Below are 14305 nucleotides of genomic sequence, written 5' to 3' on the forward strand. Positions count from 1 at the left end.
TCTTTTTCAGGTTTACCTTTTTCTTTGTGACTGTTCTACTTCCTTACTCGGCCATTCCTCTGTCCTTGCTTTCTGCTGTCTGTCATACTAGCACGCTCAATTTATTTCTGCCACTGGTAAATCACTGCAAATCTGCCTAAATTAGTAAGAAAAATTCTATCTCCTGCGAAAGGAAGCTGCAAATTAAATGATACTTGATTACAAAGTTGCTTGATGTTAATGAGTTTAACTGTACTTTGTGGGACAAAGTACACCTCTTTACACAGCGTACCTGTAAGATCGGGCTGCAGTTACCAACATAGGCAAATATCTGGACTAAATTTAAGCAAGCATCTGGCATACTGATTACTACTCTTTGAACAATTGATTAAATGGGATGGATAAGTGAAATTATTTATATTACTTGCCATACGTGGGCCTACAGAACAGCTTAGGGGTATAAATGAATCCTTTTCCTTGCTAGAGCAAACAGGAGATTGTCAAAAAAGCGATACAGCTCATGACTGTGCCAAGCCATCTGGCAGCGCGAGAACCACTTCGGGGCAGTATTCTACCAGTGCAGAAGAGGAAGCTAATGTGCTTGGGCAGAGGAAGGCACAGCCCACTTCTGGTTAGAAGTTTTCATTTTTCATCGAGACGGTGCATGATGACTGGCACTAACAATTGTTAAGAAACAGTAATAGCAAGGAAGCCACAAAAGCGTGTGGGTTTGTCATTGGATTATGAGAAAGGTAAAAATCTCATGGGATGCTAATCCTCTTTCTGTCCCCGTGGGAATTACATGGTGTGAAAAAAATTTCCAGATAAGAAATGTATGTGGAATTTTTTCCTTTGTGGCAACAGCAGTGACCAGTACCATATAGCAGCACCGGCAGCCCCTCTGCAGAAGAGGGCTCATTACAAAACCATGATTGCTCATTGCAGTCACGCTGGTACGCTGCCGTGTAAGTACGCTGCAGGTAGACCCTCCACTGCTTCGTGTGCTTGCACACCTTTCCTTTTGAAGATGCGTGCACTGAAGTATTTCAGAATACATTTCAGCCTGAATATTGTTAGTGCCGGTTTCAGCACATCACTCCCCAAACCATTTGAGAACTGGGTAAATCAGAGTATTTTGATGTAGTACTTTGATTTTCAGCTGCATAAACAAACAAAAAAACCTCCAAACGAACCCAAACCCAGCACTGACTGGGCTGCACGCTTAAGCTGCGCTTCTTGAACAGCAGCTTTGACTTACAGTGAACTCATTCTGTACGCTACAAAAATGTTTGGTTGATCTATGTGTTTTTAAAATATACAAAGCTCCTGTTCTCAAATCATACGTGTTTACATGCTTCTCTTTACCTCTTAACTGGTTTGTTTAAACAATGATTCAAAATTACTTTTTTTGAAGTATATTATTGAGGTATTTGAACATCTTATGCCATTACATTTACCCACAGGTTTTGTACTTATAAGACACCCCGTATCCTTTTTGTAACATCCTCAGCCCAAAATGTATAAACTGGTCGTCTTTTCATATTGTAGGATCAAACTTAGCCCACCCAAACTTGGAATCTCTCCTCCTCATCATAATCAAATTGTTATATTTCATTGTTCATTCTAAGATGTCTCTCTGGTAAAGTAAGTTTCAAAAGCTGCAATGCTGCCACAGGTCTACACAGGTCACCTGTGTATGGTTTCACTGGGGCAAGGGTAAGCTCTCGTGGCAAAAGCCTGCCGGCAGTATGTGGACTTAAATGCCTGGTATATTTTTCAGGCATTTGGAGGGTGAATTACCTGTTGTGATTTATCAGGCCATAACCTAAAATGGCTGCTGCAGGATGTGTGCTGGGTTTTGTTTGACGAGTGAATGGAGGCGGAACAAAGACATGTAATTACTAGGAGGTACAAGTAGCAAGACTGACTCAAAAATTTCCAGGCAGCTATTTCTTTGAAAAGCAGTGGTGTTTGGGTAAGGTGGAAATGCCTAATTTTTTTTAATTTTTTTTTTTATTGTTACAGAATTTAGGTGTTTTAATCCTCTCTAATTCTGTTAAATAGCTTTAAAAACCTTTCTCAAGACCCTTTCCTCTTCTTTCCCAACTTGCAAAGCTGGGATAAGAGTGCAGTGAGTGTGTAGCTGTGCTGACTCTCATTTCCTCCCATATTTAGGCTAGCACAAATAAGGAAACAGGTATTTCAGACTCAGGAGAACTGTTTGGGTAGCAAATGTGATGTGTGCGGAGGTGGGTCTCCGCAAGATGCGCACTGGATGTGTCCGTTCTGCTTTCGTCACAGCAGAAATCCAGGACTGGACAATGTCTGTGCTCTGGGCAGAGCTTTCTGTCCCCTCTTTCACGGCCTGTTGGGATGCACCAGCCCTGTCCTGGGGAATCGTGCCATATCCCCAGGGATACAGGGAGCATCCCTGCTGCTGCATCAGCTCCCTCGGGATTCCTCTCTACGTTTTCCACATTCCTGTCAGACCCTAATGCAGCCTGGCACAATTTGAAAGGGCCACGGAGATGTCTCAGTGACAGCCTGCTCCTTGTCTGCCCCTGCTGCGGCTGGAGCTGCGCGCTGGTGACGGGGCCGGCTGTCCCTTGCGGCGGTGAGGCTGTAGGGGAGCGGTACGCAGGGAAGGAGAGGTGATGCTTCATGGCCACCATGGTTGCTGGTGCCTTGTTAAGAGAGGCGTGTACAAATGTGGACAGGCACAAGGATCAGCGTGAACCAAAGCCAGATGTCTTTATCTGAAATGGTGGAGCAAAGATGGTCCCGTAACTATAACATTTAATTTTGTGGGGGTAAAGTGGGATGACTTGCAATGTAGTCACATTTGAGGGCCACTGTGTGTTTAAAGGTTCGTTTTAATCAGAAGTATGAGATTTCTAAAGCTGTCAATCCTTGCCATAACATCCCCACCATTGATGTGTGTAGTAACTCTTGTGTTACCATAGAAATGCTAGACCATCGATGAGATCAGAAATCATAACGAGGTTTTTTCATCGTATTTCAAAGCTTACAGGTTTGGGGAAAACCCTGGCCTTACCGAGATTTTATAGTGCTGGGCGAGCAAAATGGGTACTGTTTGCATTAAGATCACGGGAAGTGGGTATGTTCTCCTGCTTTCTCCACTGCCGAGCACAGCAAGGTGCAGAGCCCGTGGTCTCAGCTGGAAGAAATGCAGGTTGGGCTCAGAGCCCCCCATCAGGAACAGGGAGATCATCGGGACTTGGCAGTGCTGGTGGGGCAGGGGGCAGCAGTTCAGGTAACTTGGATGCCAAGGTGAATGTCTGCCCTGATTAAGGCTGCTGAGTCGAAAAGGAGAATATAGATGTGTCCTGCTAGGGAGACAGGCCCGCCTGGGGCACACGCTGCTGGTGTGAGGGGTGCCCAGCGAGGATATCCACCTGAGCGGTCAGGAGTGCATCGGCTGAGATCCAGCCCAGCTGGAAAAAAGTATGCTCTTCTGGTTTTGAAGTGGTGTGATGAGATTCCAGGCCCCTTCTAACTGTAATGTTTATCCATGTCACAGTGAAGTACTGAGTCTCACGTTGCAAGTTTGCCTGCTTGCCAACCAACAGCAAAATAAAGTTTGCTCAAACTCTCTCTCTTCTCTCTCACCTTTTTCTGGGTTGAAGAATGAATGGGCCTGTGCTGCTCCCACTAGTGCGAATGCGTTCAGTGGGAGGAGGAGAAGGTCCTGTGCGCATGAATGACTTTTTTTTTAAAAATGATTTTTCTTCCTCTCTTTTCTCCAATCATTAGTAAGACCTATTTCTGTTTTCTACAGCCGCGAAAAGAAGCCCTGGGCAGCAGTCTCATGAGTTCCAGGAACTGAAGCAGAGGTCCTTAAGTAAAGACGGCCATCAGGGAAGCAAGTCCAGTGACTCTGGCGAGGAAGCAGATAAAGATTTTATTTTTGTTTAGCAATCAGTACAAGTGCTTTGTAGCGCAAGAGCTTTTTATAACAATCAGGGTACAGCAATCAACAGCCCCTTCTGGCCAGCTGCTCCTTCACCACAGGTACATTTCCATGCAGAAAGCCTGATCTTCCAATCGTGATTTACAATACACTCACTTGGCATTGATTCGGTCCTTAATTTCTGTTCTGTGCAACGCAGACGTTCCTTTCCATGCCTTTGCTAAAGCCAGCAGTTCTCTCATGTATTCTACTTGAATTTCTCTGAAGCAGCTACAAAGAGTGCCCTGCAATAGGGCATTTAGAAAGCAAAACAACTTAACTGGACGCTGTCTTACACTAATACACTGTGCAGCAGGTAATGTGTTGTACTGCTGAATGTAAATGTGTCAAATCTGCACGTGACTTACCTATAAATATATTCTTGCGGTATGCAATTGCACATTGTAATTATATTAAAAGAGCACACTAATAAAATAATTTGTATAGATTATATATATTAAATGCTTGGGTATGGTTTTTACATTCTCCCATAGGGAGGTTCTTTCTTCCTGTTCTCGTACTGTACATAAAGCTCCAACGCTTACATTTGTGTACCGTCAAAAAGCACAACAGAGAAGGATTTGGATGACGTATAATCATGGTATGCTTCCACATTCATATATTAATGTATATAGTTGATTGGAATGAGGGCAATTGAAATTTTATTAATATTGGTGTTTTCTAGAGGCCTTCCTCGGTTCTGTCTGCATATTAGCTTCCTTTCAATGTGTAATTCTACGAGAATAATAGTTTGACATCTGTAAAAATATTTCAGCTTTTGGGGGAGGGGGTGCAAATTTCACAGCTACCCACTTACATTACAGGTTGAAGGGATTTTATTCATATGTATATTTGTAACAATAAAAAATGATTTTACAACTGAAATACTAATCTCCGTTTTTGTGGTGCTATTTTTGCTCTGACGGTCTCTGCTCTTTGAATGATGGCTTTGTGTCAGGTAGACAAAGCGTGCAGTTAAGATGAAACCCGGATAATCTTTCTGCTTCTAGTTAAGATGTCTGTTCCTGCTGCAAGGGACACATACATATCGTCTTCGTAAAATTGCTGAAAGAAGATCTCTTTGCTAATCTCCTCCCTCGGGACCTTCAGCAAAGCAGCCTTCACATGAACCAGAAACACCTGCTATCTAAATTCTTTATTTTGGTTCCATAGGACAGAACGAAATTGCTTCGGTAACTCTCTCCCAAGAGCAATTGCCCTGACCTTGCCGTGGCCTCTTGCCTGGGTAGAAATGCTCCGATACCTCTCTGTCAAGTGACCTTCCAGCGACCACCCTGCGCGCGTACTCTCTATTGCCCCTTCTCCTATTGCAGCATAAAGGGCAGCTATGTAAAAAACAGCAGCCTTTTATACCAGAACCTTTTAGAAACACTTTGTAGGGGTTTAAATCTCAAAAGAAAGGTTACGAGGCGGTGGGAAAAGAGCTCCTTAAGGCTGGGGGTTTGTACCCAAGTACTGCGGGGTTTGCACAGTCTTGAAATTCTGCGCTCGTCTATAATCATTAAGAGAAAGTTCTTCATTTGCACATACGTATATTCTTGATTTATTTGGCATCAGTGAAAATAAAAGATAAATGGTGAAGGAAAACTTGAGATGTTTGTATTAGAAAGGAAAAAAAATCCAGTAATAAATAGTCCAGTGCAATTTTCATTCCCATATGACATGGAAAAGACAACTGAAAAACGTAAGTATACAAGAAGGGTTGCCTGATTAGGTGACTTTGTGAATTTAAGGCAATTAACAGCAAGGTTTGTAGTATTAATAAAAAAAAGGAATGCACTCTGACTTCCCTCTGGAAGGAGTCCTGGTGCCAGCATCACCAGTCAGAGCTGGAGTGACTTGATCCAGCCTCGGAACAAGGGAGCGAGGAGCTCTCGGGGGGAGCTGTCCTGGCCTCTTCTGCTCCTGAATCTGGTTTTCAGGTTTCACCGTTGAAGAATTTCCCCCGTGGGGTAGGTGGCAAGAGCCACCTCCCCATCTAAGATGGGCTGGAGAAGGGCTGTGGTTGTCTGCCCGGCTCCAGCGTGAACTCAGACGGCTCTACACCACATCTGCAGGGGCCTGCTTCCCACTGCCTGTTAAAGGGGGTTAAAATCCGGCTGATAGATTTTGAGTGGTTTAAAGTAGTCCCTGATGTGCAGTAACAGCAGTAAATAGCTGCTTCCTAAGACGGCAACAGCAGTCGTCTTAAATCCTCCCCCTCCACCAGAGCCATCCAGCCAGGCTGAGGCGCTTTGGGAAGTAATGTGGCCCATTAGTCACAAATCTGCGCGACCCACTGCACTTAACTGAGAGCTGCCATCAGCACGAGCTCTTGCTGCCGCTGCTTATTAATTGATTAATGTGGAGACGATTTCTCTCTCCTGTTGCATAGAAGTAAAAAAAAAAAAAAAGCACTACTGAGAAATATTTTCTAGGAAAATACTAGAAAGCTCTGCCCCCGTTTGAAATGCTGCTTTCTCGTGGTTGTGAGAGAGCCATGCAGCTTTCCCCACGCCCAGGGCGCATGTTGGGTGGGCTGTGCCCAAATCCCACCTCTCGGGATTATCCTCTGCTTGCACTGAAGCTGGGGGGAAGTTTCAGGTAGCGACACTGTCCTTAGCTTCTCCTGGAGCTGTGGCCCAGAGGATCGCAAACAAATACAGCGCAGGTGAGTGCCAGAGATTATCATTTGATGCCAGACTCTTGCTGATCGTGCCTGGAAAGCAAAGCGGTCTTTCCCCGTCCTAAGAAAGTCTGTAAATGGGGAGGATGCAAATTGCTACGCAATGGTGATGACCTTCTCTTTCCTTCAAGTGTAGGAGACGACAAAACCCAGTTTTCTGAATCATTCCCTCCCAGCCCCATCAGCCCTCGCCCCCTCCCCATAAGTCCTTTCCGTAGCTCCGGGCAGGCAGCTGGTGAGCCGATGCCCAGAGCCTCGCTGCCCTCCCCATGCCCAGCCGCAACCTTCCTAACTCCTCTGGATGCCCCAATGGCATTGCCAGCGAGTCTCTCCAAGGTTGCCAACTGCTCACAGGATAATTAAAATGCCTTCAGTCTGTCACATAAACATTAACTTGTGTCCTGATAAAGGGAGAAAAGTGCTGCCTTAGGTTGGCCTCCACCTCCCCATCCTGGATATGAGGTCAGAGGAGGATCTGCCAGGCACTTTCCCGGCTTTCCCCCTCATCCCTGTGCCCATCCTCCTGCAGTCCATCATGCCTTTTCCCAGCATGAGCATCTCGCCAGCGCCACGGCAAGTGACTCTCCACCTGAGCCTCCACCAGTGTCCAACATCTCCAACTCCATCATGACCACAGGCAGGGCAGGACCCCACAGCGGCCAGGGTGACTTCCCCGGGGGGCAGAGAGGGGCGCATTCATTTTTTGGTTTAGAGGAACCAGCTCCACCAAAGAGGCAGGGCTCCCTGGCCCTCAGGCCACGACTGTGCCTCACTTGAGCGGGCGCTGCCAACGGCTGGCAGATTAAAATGCTGCTCTGGTCATTGCACATGGAAATCTTCTTTTCCCTTCACGAAGCTGAGATTTCCCCAGCTCTGAAGGGCAGTTTTCCAGCCTTGAGGATTTGCTGGCAGTGTCAAGGCTTCAGTGGATTTGGCCGTGGGATTCCTGCCACCTCGTGCTCCCCTCCTGTGCCCCATCCTGATCCATTGAGGCACACAAATGAGTGAAAAACTGTCCGAAGCACCTCAGCTGAAGGCCCTGGGGCTGCAGGCTTGTCCTCATGTTGCTGCCCCTCGTCCTGACACGTGGCCAGGCTGTAACAAGGGCAGAAGGGCCATGGGGTATGGAAGGCAATACTTCATCCTGGAGGCAGTGATTTCTTTTAGTCATTTGCTTTGGCTATTTATTTATTTGGGGTTATTTTGAGAATTGCTGAAAGGCCAAACGCTCCTGGGTTGTCCTTCTGAGGCTTTGAGAGGGGGAGCTAAGCAGTGCCAGTTTCAGCAGGGGCTCCTGCACTCAAACCCGGTGGCACCTGGCAAAGGACATGGGTCCATGTGTGAGGCGCCATTTGGAGATGGCGCCCGTCGGAGTTTGTGTGTTCAGGGACCCAGGAAGAGGCATCAGAAGTGGGTGAAAAATGCAAAAGTGAGGTGTCGTGGTGAGCTGCAGAGCAGTGAAACAAGTCAAGCAGCATAAAATCTGATAGCAAGTCCCTAGAAAGTGGCCTGAGGGTGGAGGGGAGGCTGTGTCCAAGCATCCCTGGGGGAACATGAGACATCCTGGAGGCTTCGAGGTCACACACAGTGAGGGGAGAGGAAACGAGAGCTGGTGGCAAGAGGCACGGGCAGCCCTGGCCAGCCGGTGCAGAGCAAGGGCAGAGCTCAGGCCCCTCGTGTGAGGCTTGGAGGAAGAGAAAAGAGGGAAGGGATCAGCTTCTCTGCCTCTGCCAGCTTAAATGAAATCTCTTGAAAACAAGTTACCCCTTTTTCCTCTGTGTTCGGGACAGGCTGGTCCCTGGGATGAGGCGCTTCCCTGGGTGGCAACCGGGACCACCGTACTCGCCCTGCCCTGGGCAGCCTGTGGCAAGTCCCTTCTCTTCACCATACCTGGGGGTGCCAGCTGACCCCCGCCCCAGCACATCTCACCCCTGGTTGCTCCTGCTGCATCACGGAGACTCCACAGGGGCAGGGCTGCTGCCGCCCTGGAGGTGCAGGTTCCCCCGGTGCCAAGTACCACGGAGAAATTGCTGTAAGAGCGACGATGCTCATCGGCACCAAGAAGCTGAAGAGTGAGACCCTGTGTTTTCAAAAAGAGAGAGAGAGAGAGAAAACATTTATGCAGCAGATCAAGGGGAAAACACATTTTTAGAGATGTCTTTGCAAGGGCTGTGCTATTGCAAAACTTAATTCCTTATGCTGTGTCCCACAGCAAACTGAAGAAGAGGGTCCTGCTGACACGAGAAGAGTCTCTTCCCAACATGAAAGCCACTCTGCCTTTGACACTCCAACACCAGGTGTCCTGAGGCTTTATTAAATGTGGGTTTCAAGCAGCCGCATTTGAGTAGCCCGCGTGGGAAAGCAGAGATACCGCCATGGTCCATCCCAGCCCCGTGGCAGGGTCCTCGCTCCCGTGCCGCTGTGCTGATGCTGCTTTGCTCGGGGCTGGGGTCAGCTTTTTGTGCTGCTCATGCTTTGCGATGAGCTCTGCCAGCTGACCCCAGCCCCGACCCTTCAGAGCCTGTTTTGGTTTGTTTTTTTTTCTGCTTTTCCAGTAAGTTGAATTGAGGAGAAGAAAAGCTGCGTGGGAGAACAAGCATTTAAATTAGATTGCTACTGGCCAGAGAAGGCAGGAGAGGGGCTGCTAGCTTGGCAAATCCAATTTGGTTTAACTGAATGGAGGAGTAAAGTTAACTCTGTAATCTCTGCTCAGCCCAGCTTTGTGGGTGCCTCCTTCCCTTCCTGTTTGCTTGGGTGGGTGAGACCCAGCAGTGGGTGGAGGAGAGCCCCATGGAGGCTGTACAGCCCCCGCTTTATTTGGACAACATTAAATTCTAGCAGAAGGCTGAAATAATGAAAGTCATTAACTGTAACAGAAGGCAGCCCCTGGTGGGGTTGCATCAAGCAGCACGTGGCTGGGGGAGAAACATCGACTTTTCCTTTGGGAAATCTCTTCTTAGATCCCATCTGGTGGCCTGAGTCCCGACCTCTCTTTTCCAGCAGCATCCTGGTGAGAAGGGGGTGGTTGTTCCCCCCTCTAACACTCATAGGATCCCTGTTGCTGGCCCAAGAACAGGGAAGAGTACAGAGGACCGATGCTTCTCAGTTTGGGGGGCTGCACAGGGAAGGCTGGAAAAACCTGGCCTTGGTGGGAATCTGTGGATGAGAACATCTGTGGGGTGATTGTCCTCATGTAACATCGCATCCATTAGTACTGGGACCGGAACTGTCTGTACACTTCCGTGCACCCTCACACCCTGCACCAGCTGAGCCAGGAAGGATGGAGCCAGCAACCAGCCCGGCACAGGGATGCCGGATTTGCTGGGCAGAGGGAGGGAGGGAGGGAGGGAGGAGGGCCCCTACACTGGGAAGTGTGGGTTGGGATCTGCCGCTAATAAGCAGCTTGTACTCATCTGAGGGTGGGGATGGAAAAAAGAAGAGTCTATTTCTTTTCTGCAGCAGACAGCTTTATCTCTGACTTGATTTCCACGCAAATGGTAGGGGGATTCACTGACTCTGTTATTTCCACTTTGTTCCCCTTTCAGTTTGTCTTTCATCTGATTCTTCAGCATTTTCCTTTTTCTGGGATGCTCACCGGCCCCTTGCCAGGCGGCAGCGCTTCGTCCCCACCCTCGGCAGCCCCAGCTGTGCACAGCTGCTCATCCGGCACCCTCGCCGCCCACCGGACTGATGCAAATCAGGTGCTGGGGAAAACGGGTGGCACGGAGGATCCAGGCTTGGGCTTCCTGCAGGACCCGTGCAGGACCTGAACTACCTGAAAAACATATGCTCGGTGTGGGAGGAAACGCTGATGGGTGTCAGCGGTGGCTTCCTCGGTGCCTCCAGTCAGTGCAAAGCTGAGGGTAGCTGAAGCCATTTGACGAGGAAAATTATTTCCATTTATAAATCTACGTCTACATCTATTGGAATTATCTTCTGAAAACGCGAGGGACAAAGTGATGCCACAAATCCAGAAGCTGATGGGTTTTTGGTTCCCTGTTCTGGTCATGGAAACCCAAATGTGTGACATCAAAACTTTGAGCCTGGCCCAAAGAACGTGGCATTTGTCAGCTGCCCCTTTTTCTGTTCCCAAATCAGCAATCTACACTTTTTTGCATGTTTTCCTATTTACAGTTGCTTGATTAAGCCTTTCTACAAAGGTAGCCCAGCCTGGGGTTTGGCCACGTGCTCCTTACTCTGCTCCTTACTTTGGAAAATTTGCCATTTTTTTAATTTATTATCAGCATCAGCTAAATAATACGGTGTTGCTGGTGTCCCAGGGCTGGAGGGTTCCCCGACCCAAAGCGGGTCCATGTAACGGACGTGCAACTGCTTCCAGCCTTGAGGCACCTACTGAAGCACCTTCACTCAAGGGCCAAATGTCACCAAAGTCAGGGTGTATCCGGGCTATTTTCTCCTCTTGCAGATGAGAATGTCTTTGTGGGACACCTCCAGGCAGGATTTTGGGAAGGGTGAGGGGTGCTGTGGAAGAGAAGCACCTCTCAAGGAGCCGGGGAAGGTGCGGAAGCCGGATCGGAGTGTCCCTGAGCAGGGAGAGTGGGGGCTGGTAGCCACCAACATGAGGTCGCTGGAGCTGAAAGGAGGGAAGAGTTACCGGGAGTAAGTTGTTCATTTCCACTTCCCAGTGAGTCTTACTTACCTATGTCCCAAACTTTTGGTTGCATTTTTCAGGAGCCTTGCAGATCAGAGAGGAAACAAGTTTTCTAGAAAAAAATAGCTATTTTTATGCTTTTTTCAAAGCTATTTTACACACCCAGATTCACATTAAAAAAAAAGAAAAGGGACATTTTCATTTCTTTGATGTCTAATTGCCGTAATCTGAAAATAAACCAATAAAAGAAACATCTGAACTAATGATCTGTCATCACAAAGCCTTAATGGAAAAAATCATCCTGTCAAGTATTATTACATTAAAGCCATTTCTCAACTTAAGGAAAAAAACAATGGGACAGTCGTGTGGTTTTCAAAATATGTATCTTTACAAATCTATAATGCTCTGAAGCAAAATAATTCTATTGCCTTTTTTTTTTTTCATTTTCAGCTTTTCAAAACACGGATTTGCGATCTCCTACCTCGAGCGTTACTGCACTCTGCAACGCCGGAGCCAAAGGAGAAGTCCTTAATCAAAAGCATTCCCTACTTTTTAAAATACTACCTGCCTTTAATTTTTATTTATTCCTTTAAGGAAATAAGCCAAGGCAGAGCGATTGCCAAGTTTGGTATGTGAGCTGCACACACAGCAGCTGTCTTCTGTTTGTTCCTTTAATACTAATGGCAATAGATCCACAGTTCAATACGCTCCTCAAATTTATGGTACCTTGCAGAAAGCCCTGCCGAACCAGTAAAAGTTGCTTTCAGCTGGTTTGTTGGTTGTTTTTTTTTTTTTTCATTCAGGTTTTACTGAGTCACCCAAAGCAACCGGAGAAATTGAACCCCGTTTCAGCCACGTAGCGGGGCGGCCGGATCCTCACCGCAGGCTGGGGTTTCTCTCCGCTTGCCTGGTTCCAGACACTTGGAGCTAAATTTCTGCAATTCTGTCCTTGAGACCCTTAAATCCATCTTATGTGTTACAGAGAGGGGCAGAGCGGTTAAGCTGTGTGTCTATGGGGTGGCCCCTATACCTATAGGGTCTGGTGGTGGAGGGTTTTAGGGTGAGCAAAGGCAGAGCTGGTGCAGACAGGAGAGGAGGCTGTCATCTCTGCTCCTTTTTCTCCCCTTTGCAAGCACGCTCTGCTGCTGTGTGAAAATGAAGCCTCTCGCTCCTGGGACAGACAGACGGCGCGGAGGTTGCTTGGGAGGACACCGGGATGCTGAGACAGACAGACACATATCGTCTACACCCTCACGCACAAGTAACGCTGAGTTTTTGTTAGGGCCCATGGTCCTTTTTTATCTCCAACCTGGACCTGGTTTCACTGAGGTTGTGTGAGGTCCTGAATAAATATTGGCAGGTTAAATAAGGTGGTGCTTCTTGGCTGCTCTTTCTCCTGTGAGGGCATGGGGCAGAACCAGCTGTGACAAGCTCTTCTCAATGCCCACAGTTTTGCATCAGTTCCCATAAAACCTTGTTCTGCCCCTGTCCAACGGCAGCGTGCTTCCCCTTGCAAGTCTTTCAAAACACGGGCAGTATTTCCTCTTAAGTGAGCTTTGTTAAGGCTATTTTTAGTAAGAAACTAGTTGTCATGATCATCCTACCAAGCACCCTTGGCTGGGTTGGTATCAGCCATGGTGATGCTTTCCAAAGCCAGGTTACAAGCCTTGCTAGGAACTGGTGGGAAGCTCTTCATTAAAAACCTGGATCAGGATGCTCCCTGTCTGGGGCAGGTGGACTCTGGGTCCTGGGAAGAGAGATGGGGCCAAAAAGGGGCCTTCATGCCCCACCATGCCATGGAGCAGTGCGAGGTGACCTCATCCCATGGAGGAGCTCAGGCAGCTCCCATGGACCACAGAAGGCCACTGCTGCTGGGGAGCCATGGTGGGAAACACTGTGGAGGAGGGGCTGCAGGAGATGTTCCATGGGGGAACCATCATTCCGGGGCCAGAAATGCCTTTTGGCAGTGAGGCAAGAACAGGTCAAAGAGAAACCTGTGGAGCAACTGGTCATGCCAGCAAGGGACTTGTGCAGGTGTCCCCTAAAAATTTAGACTCCCCTGTGTGTCATTGGCCTGTTGGTCATACAATCCTCTCCTGTGCTGGGGTCCCCAGTCTGAGCACGCTCATGATACCCGGGGGATGTTTGTAGCTGTGTCATCACGGTAGCACCCTGACAATCGTTTTTCTGGAGTCCAAAGGTGACCCTGAGCTGCTGGCCAGGGAACCCCTGTGCCGAGCCACTGGCACGCTGCTGCTCCGCGGCATCTCCTCTTCCTTTGCACGTTGGAAAAGCTGGACATCGCTGTTGTCATCTCTCTGAAAGAATGTAATTTGCAGACCTGATATTTCCTGAGTAAAATTCAACTTTTAGTTCTTCAGGCATTTCTTTTCTTTCTCATACCAAGTAGGACCATGCTCCGGGAAAACACCAAGTACTTTTAAAAAGCCTTTCCTGCTCTGCTTCTGAGAGCCTCTCTAAAGCAATCAGTATTTGCATAAAATCAAAATATATATATCGACTCAGCAGCAACCTGGAAAAAACTATCTGTAAGGGATTTCAAAGGAGATAATAAAGTTGCTGGAAATGATTCTAGGAGCACACACAAAGACCCGGAACCCATCCTCAGGTACTTGGAATCACTGCAGATGAATATACAGGTGACATTCAAATGACACGTAGTCCCAGGCAGGACCATCATGAATATAAATACCAGCCTTTCCCTATCAGCATGGAGAGCTCTAACCCCAAGGCTTCTTTTGATTAGTATCACAGGAGGAAGAGGGTGTAGCTCTCCATCCGTCTTCCTCCTGTGGCTCTTCATTCCTGCAAGGGAAACCCTCCTGAGGGATGAGAAGGTGAGAGATCTCTATGTGCTGCTGCTTCGCTTTCGTAGACTGAGGAGGAGGGTTACAAGTTTTAGCAAAGTTGTGGGTTTTCTTTTGGTTTTCCCTAAACACCACATCTTCTCCGAAGTCTCGCGTTCCTTCGCCCGGAGAGTTTTGAAACTTTAAAGGTTGTTTGCAAGTGGCTCCCAGCTCTTTCCAAGCTGCGGCTG

The 14305-nt window shown here is 47.9% G+C and overlaps 1 protein-coding gene across 1 annotated transcript in view; it reads left to right on the forward strand.

Moving 5' to 3' along the window:
• LRRC16A (leucine rich repeat containing 16A) overlaps window positions 1-4834 on the forward strand; it is a 228753-nt gene extending 223919 nt beyond the window's left edge. The window contains exon 38 of the mRNA XM_009885904.1: window positions 3779-4834. Within this exon, the coding sequence (XP_009884206.1) occupies window positions 3779-3915 (137 nt within the window). The 3' untranslated portion in view covers window positions 3916-4834. The remainder of the gene's footprint in view (window positions 1-3778) is intronic.
• Window positions 4835-14305: the final 9471 nt, after the last annotated feature.

The sequence above is a fragment of the Charadrius vociferus genome, unplaced genomic scaffold, assembly GCF_000708025.1.
Source record: "Charadrius vociferus isolate BGI_N301 unplaced genomic scaffold, ASM70802v2 scaffold195, whole genome shotgun sequence".
In the NCBI taxonomy this organism is placed as follows: Eukaryota; Metazoa; Chordata; class Aves; order Charadriiformes; family Charadriidae; genus Charadrius; species Charadrius vociferus.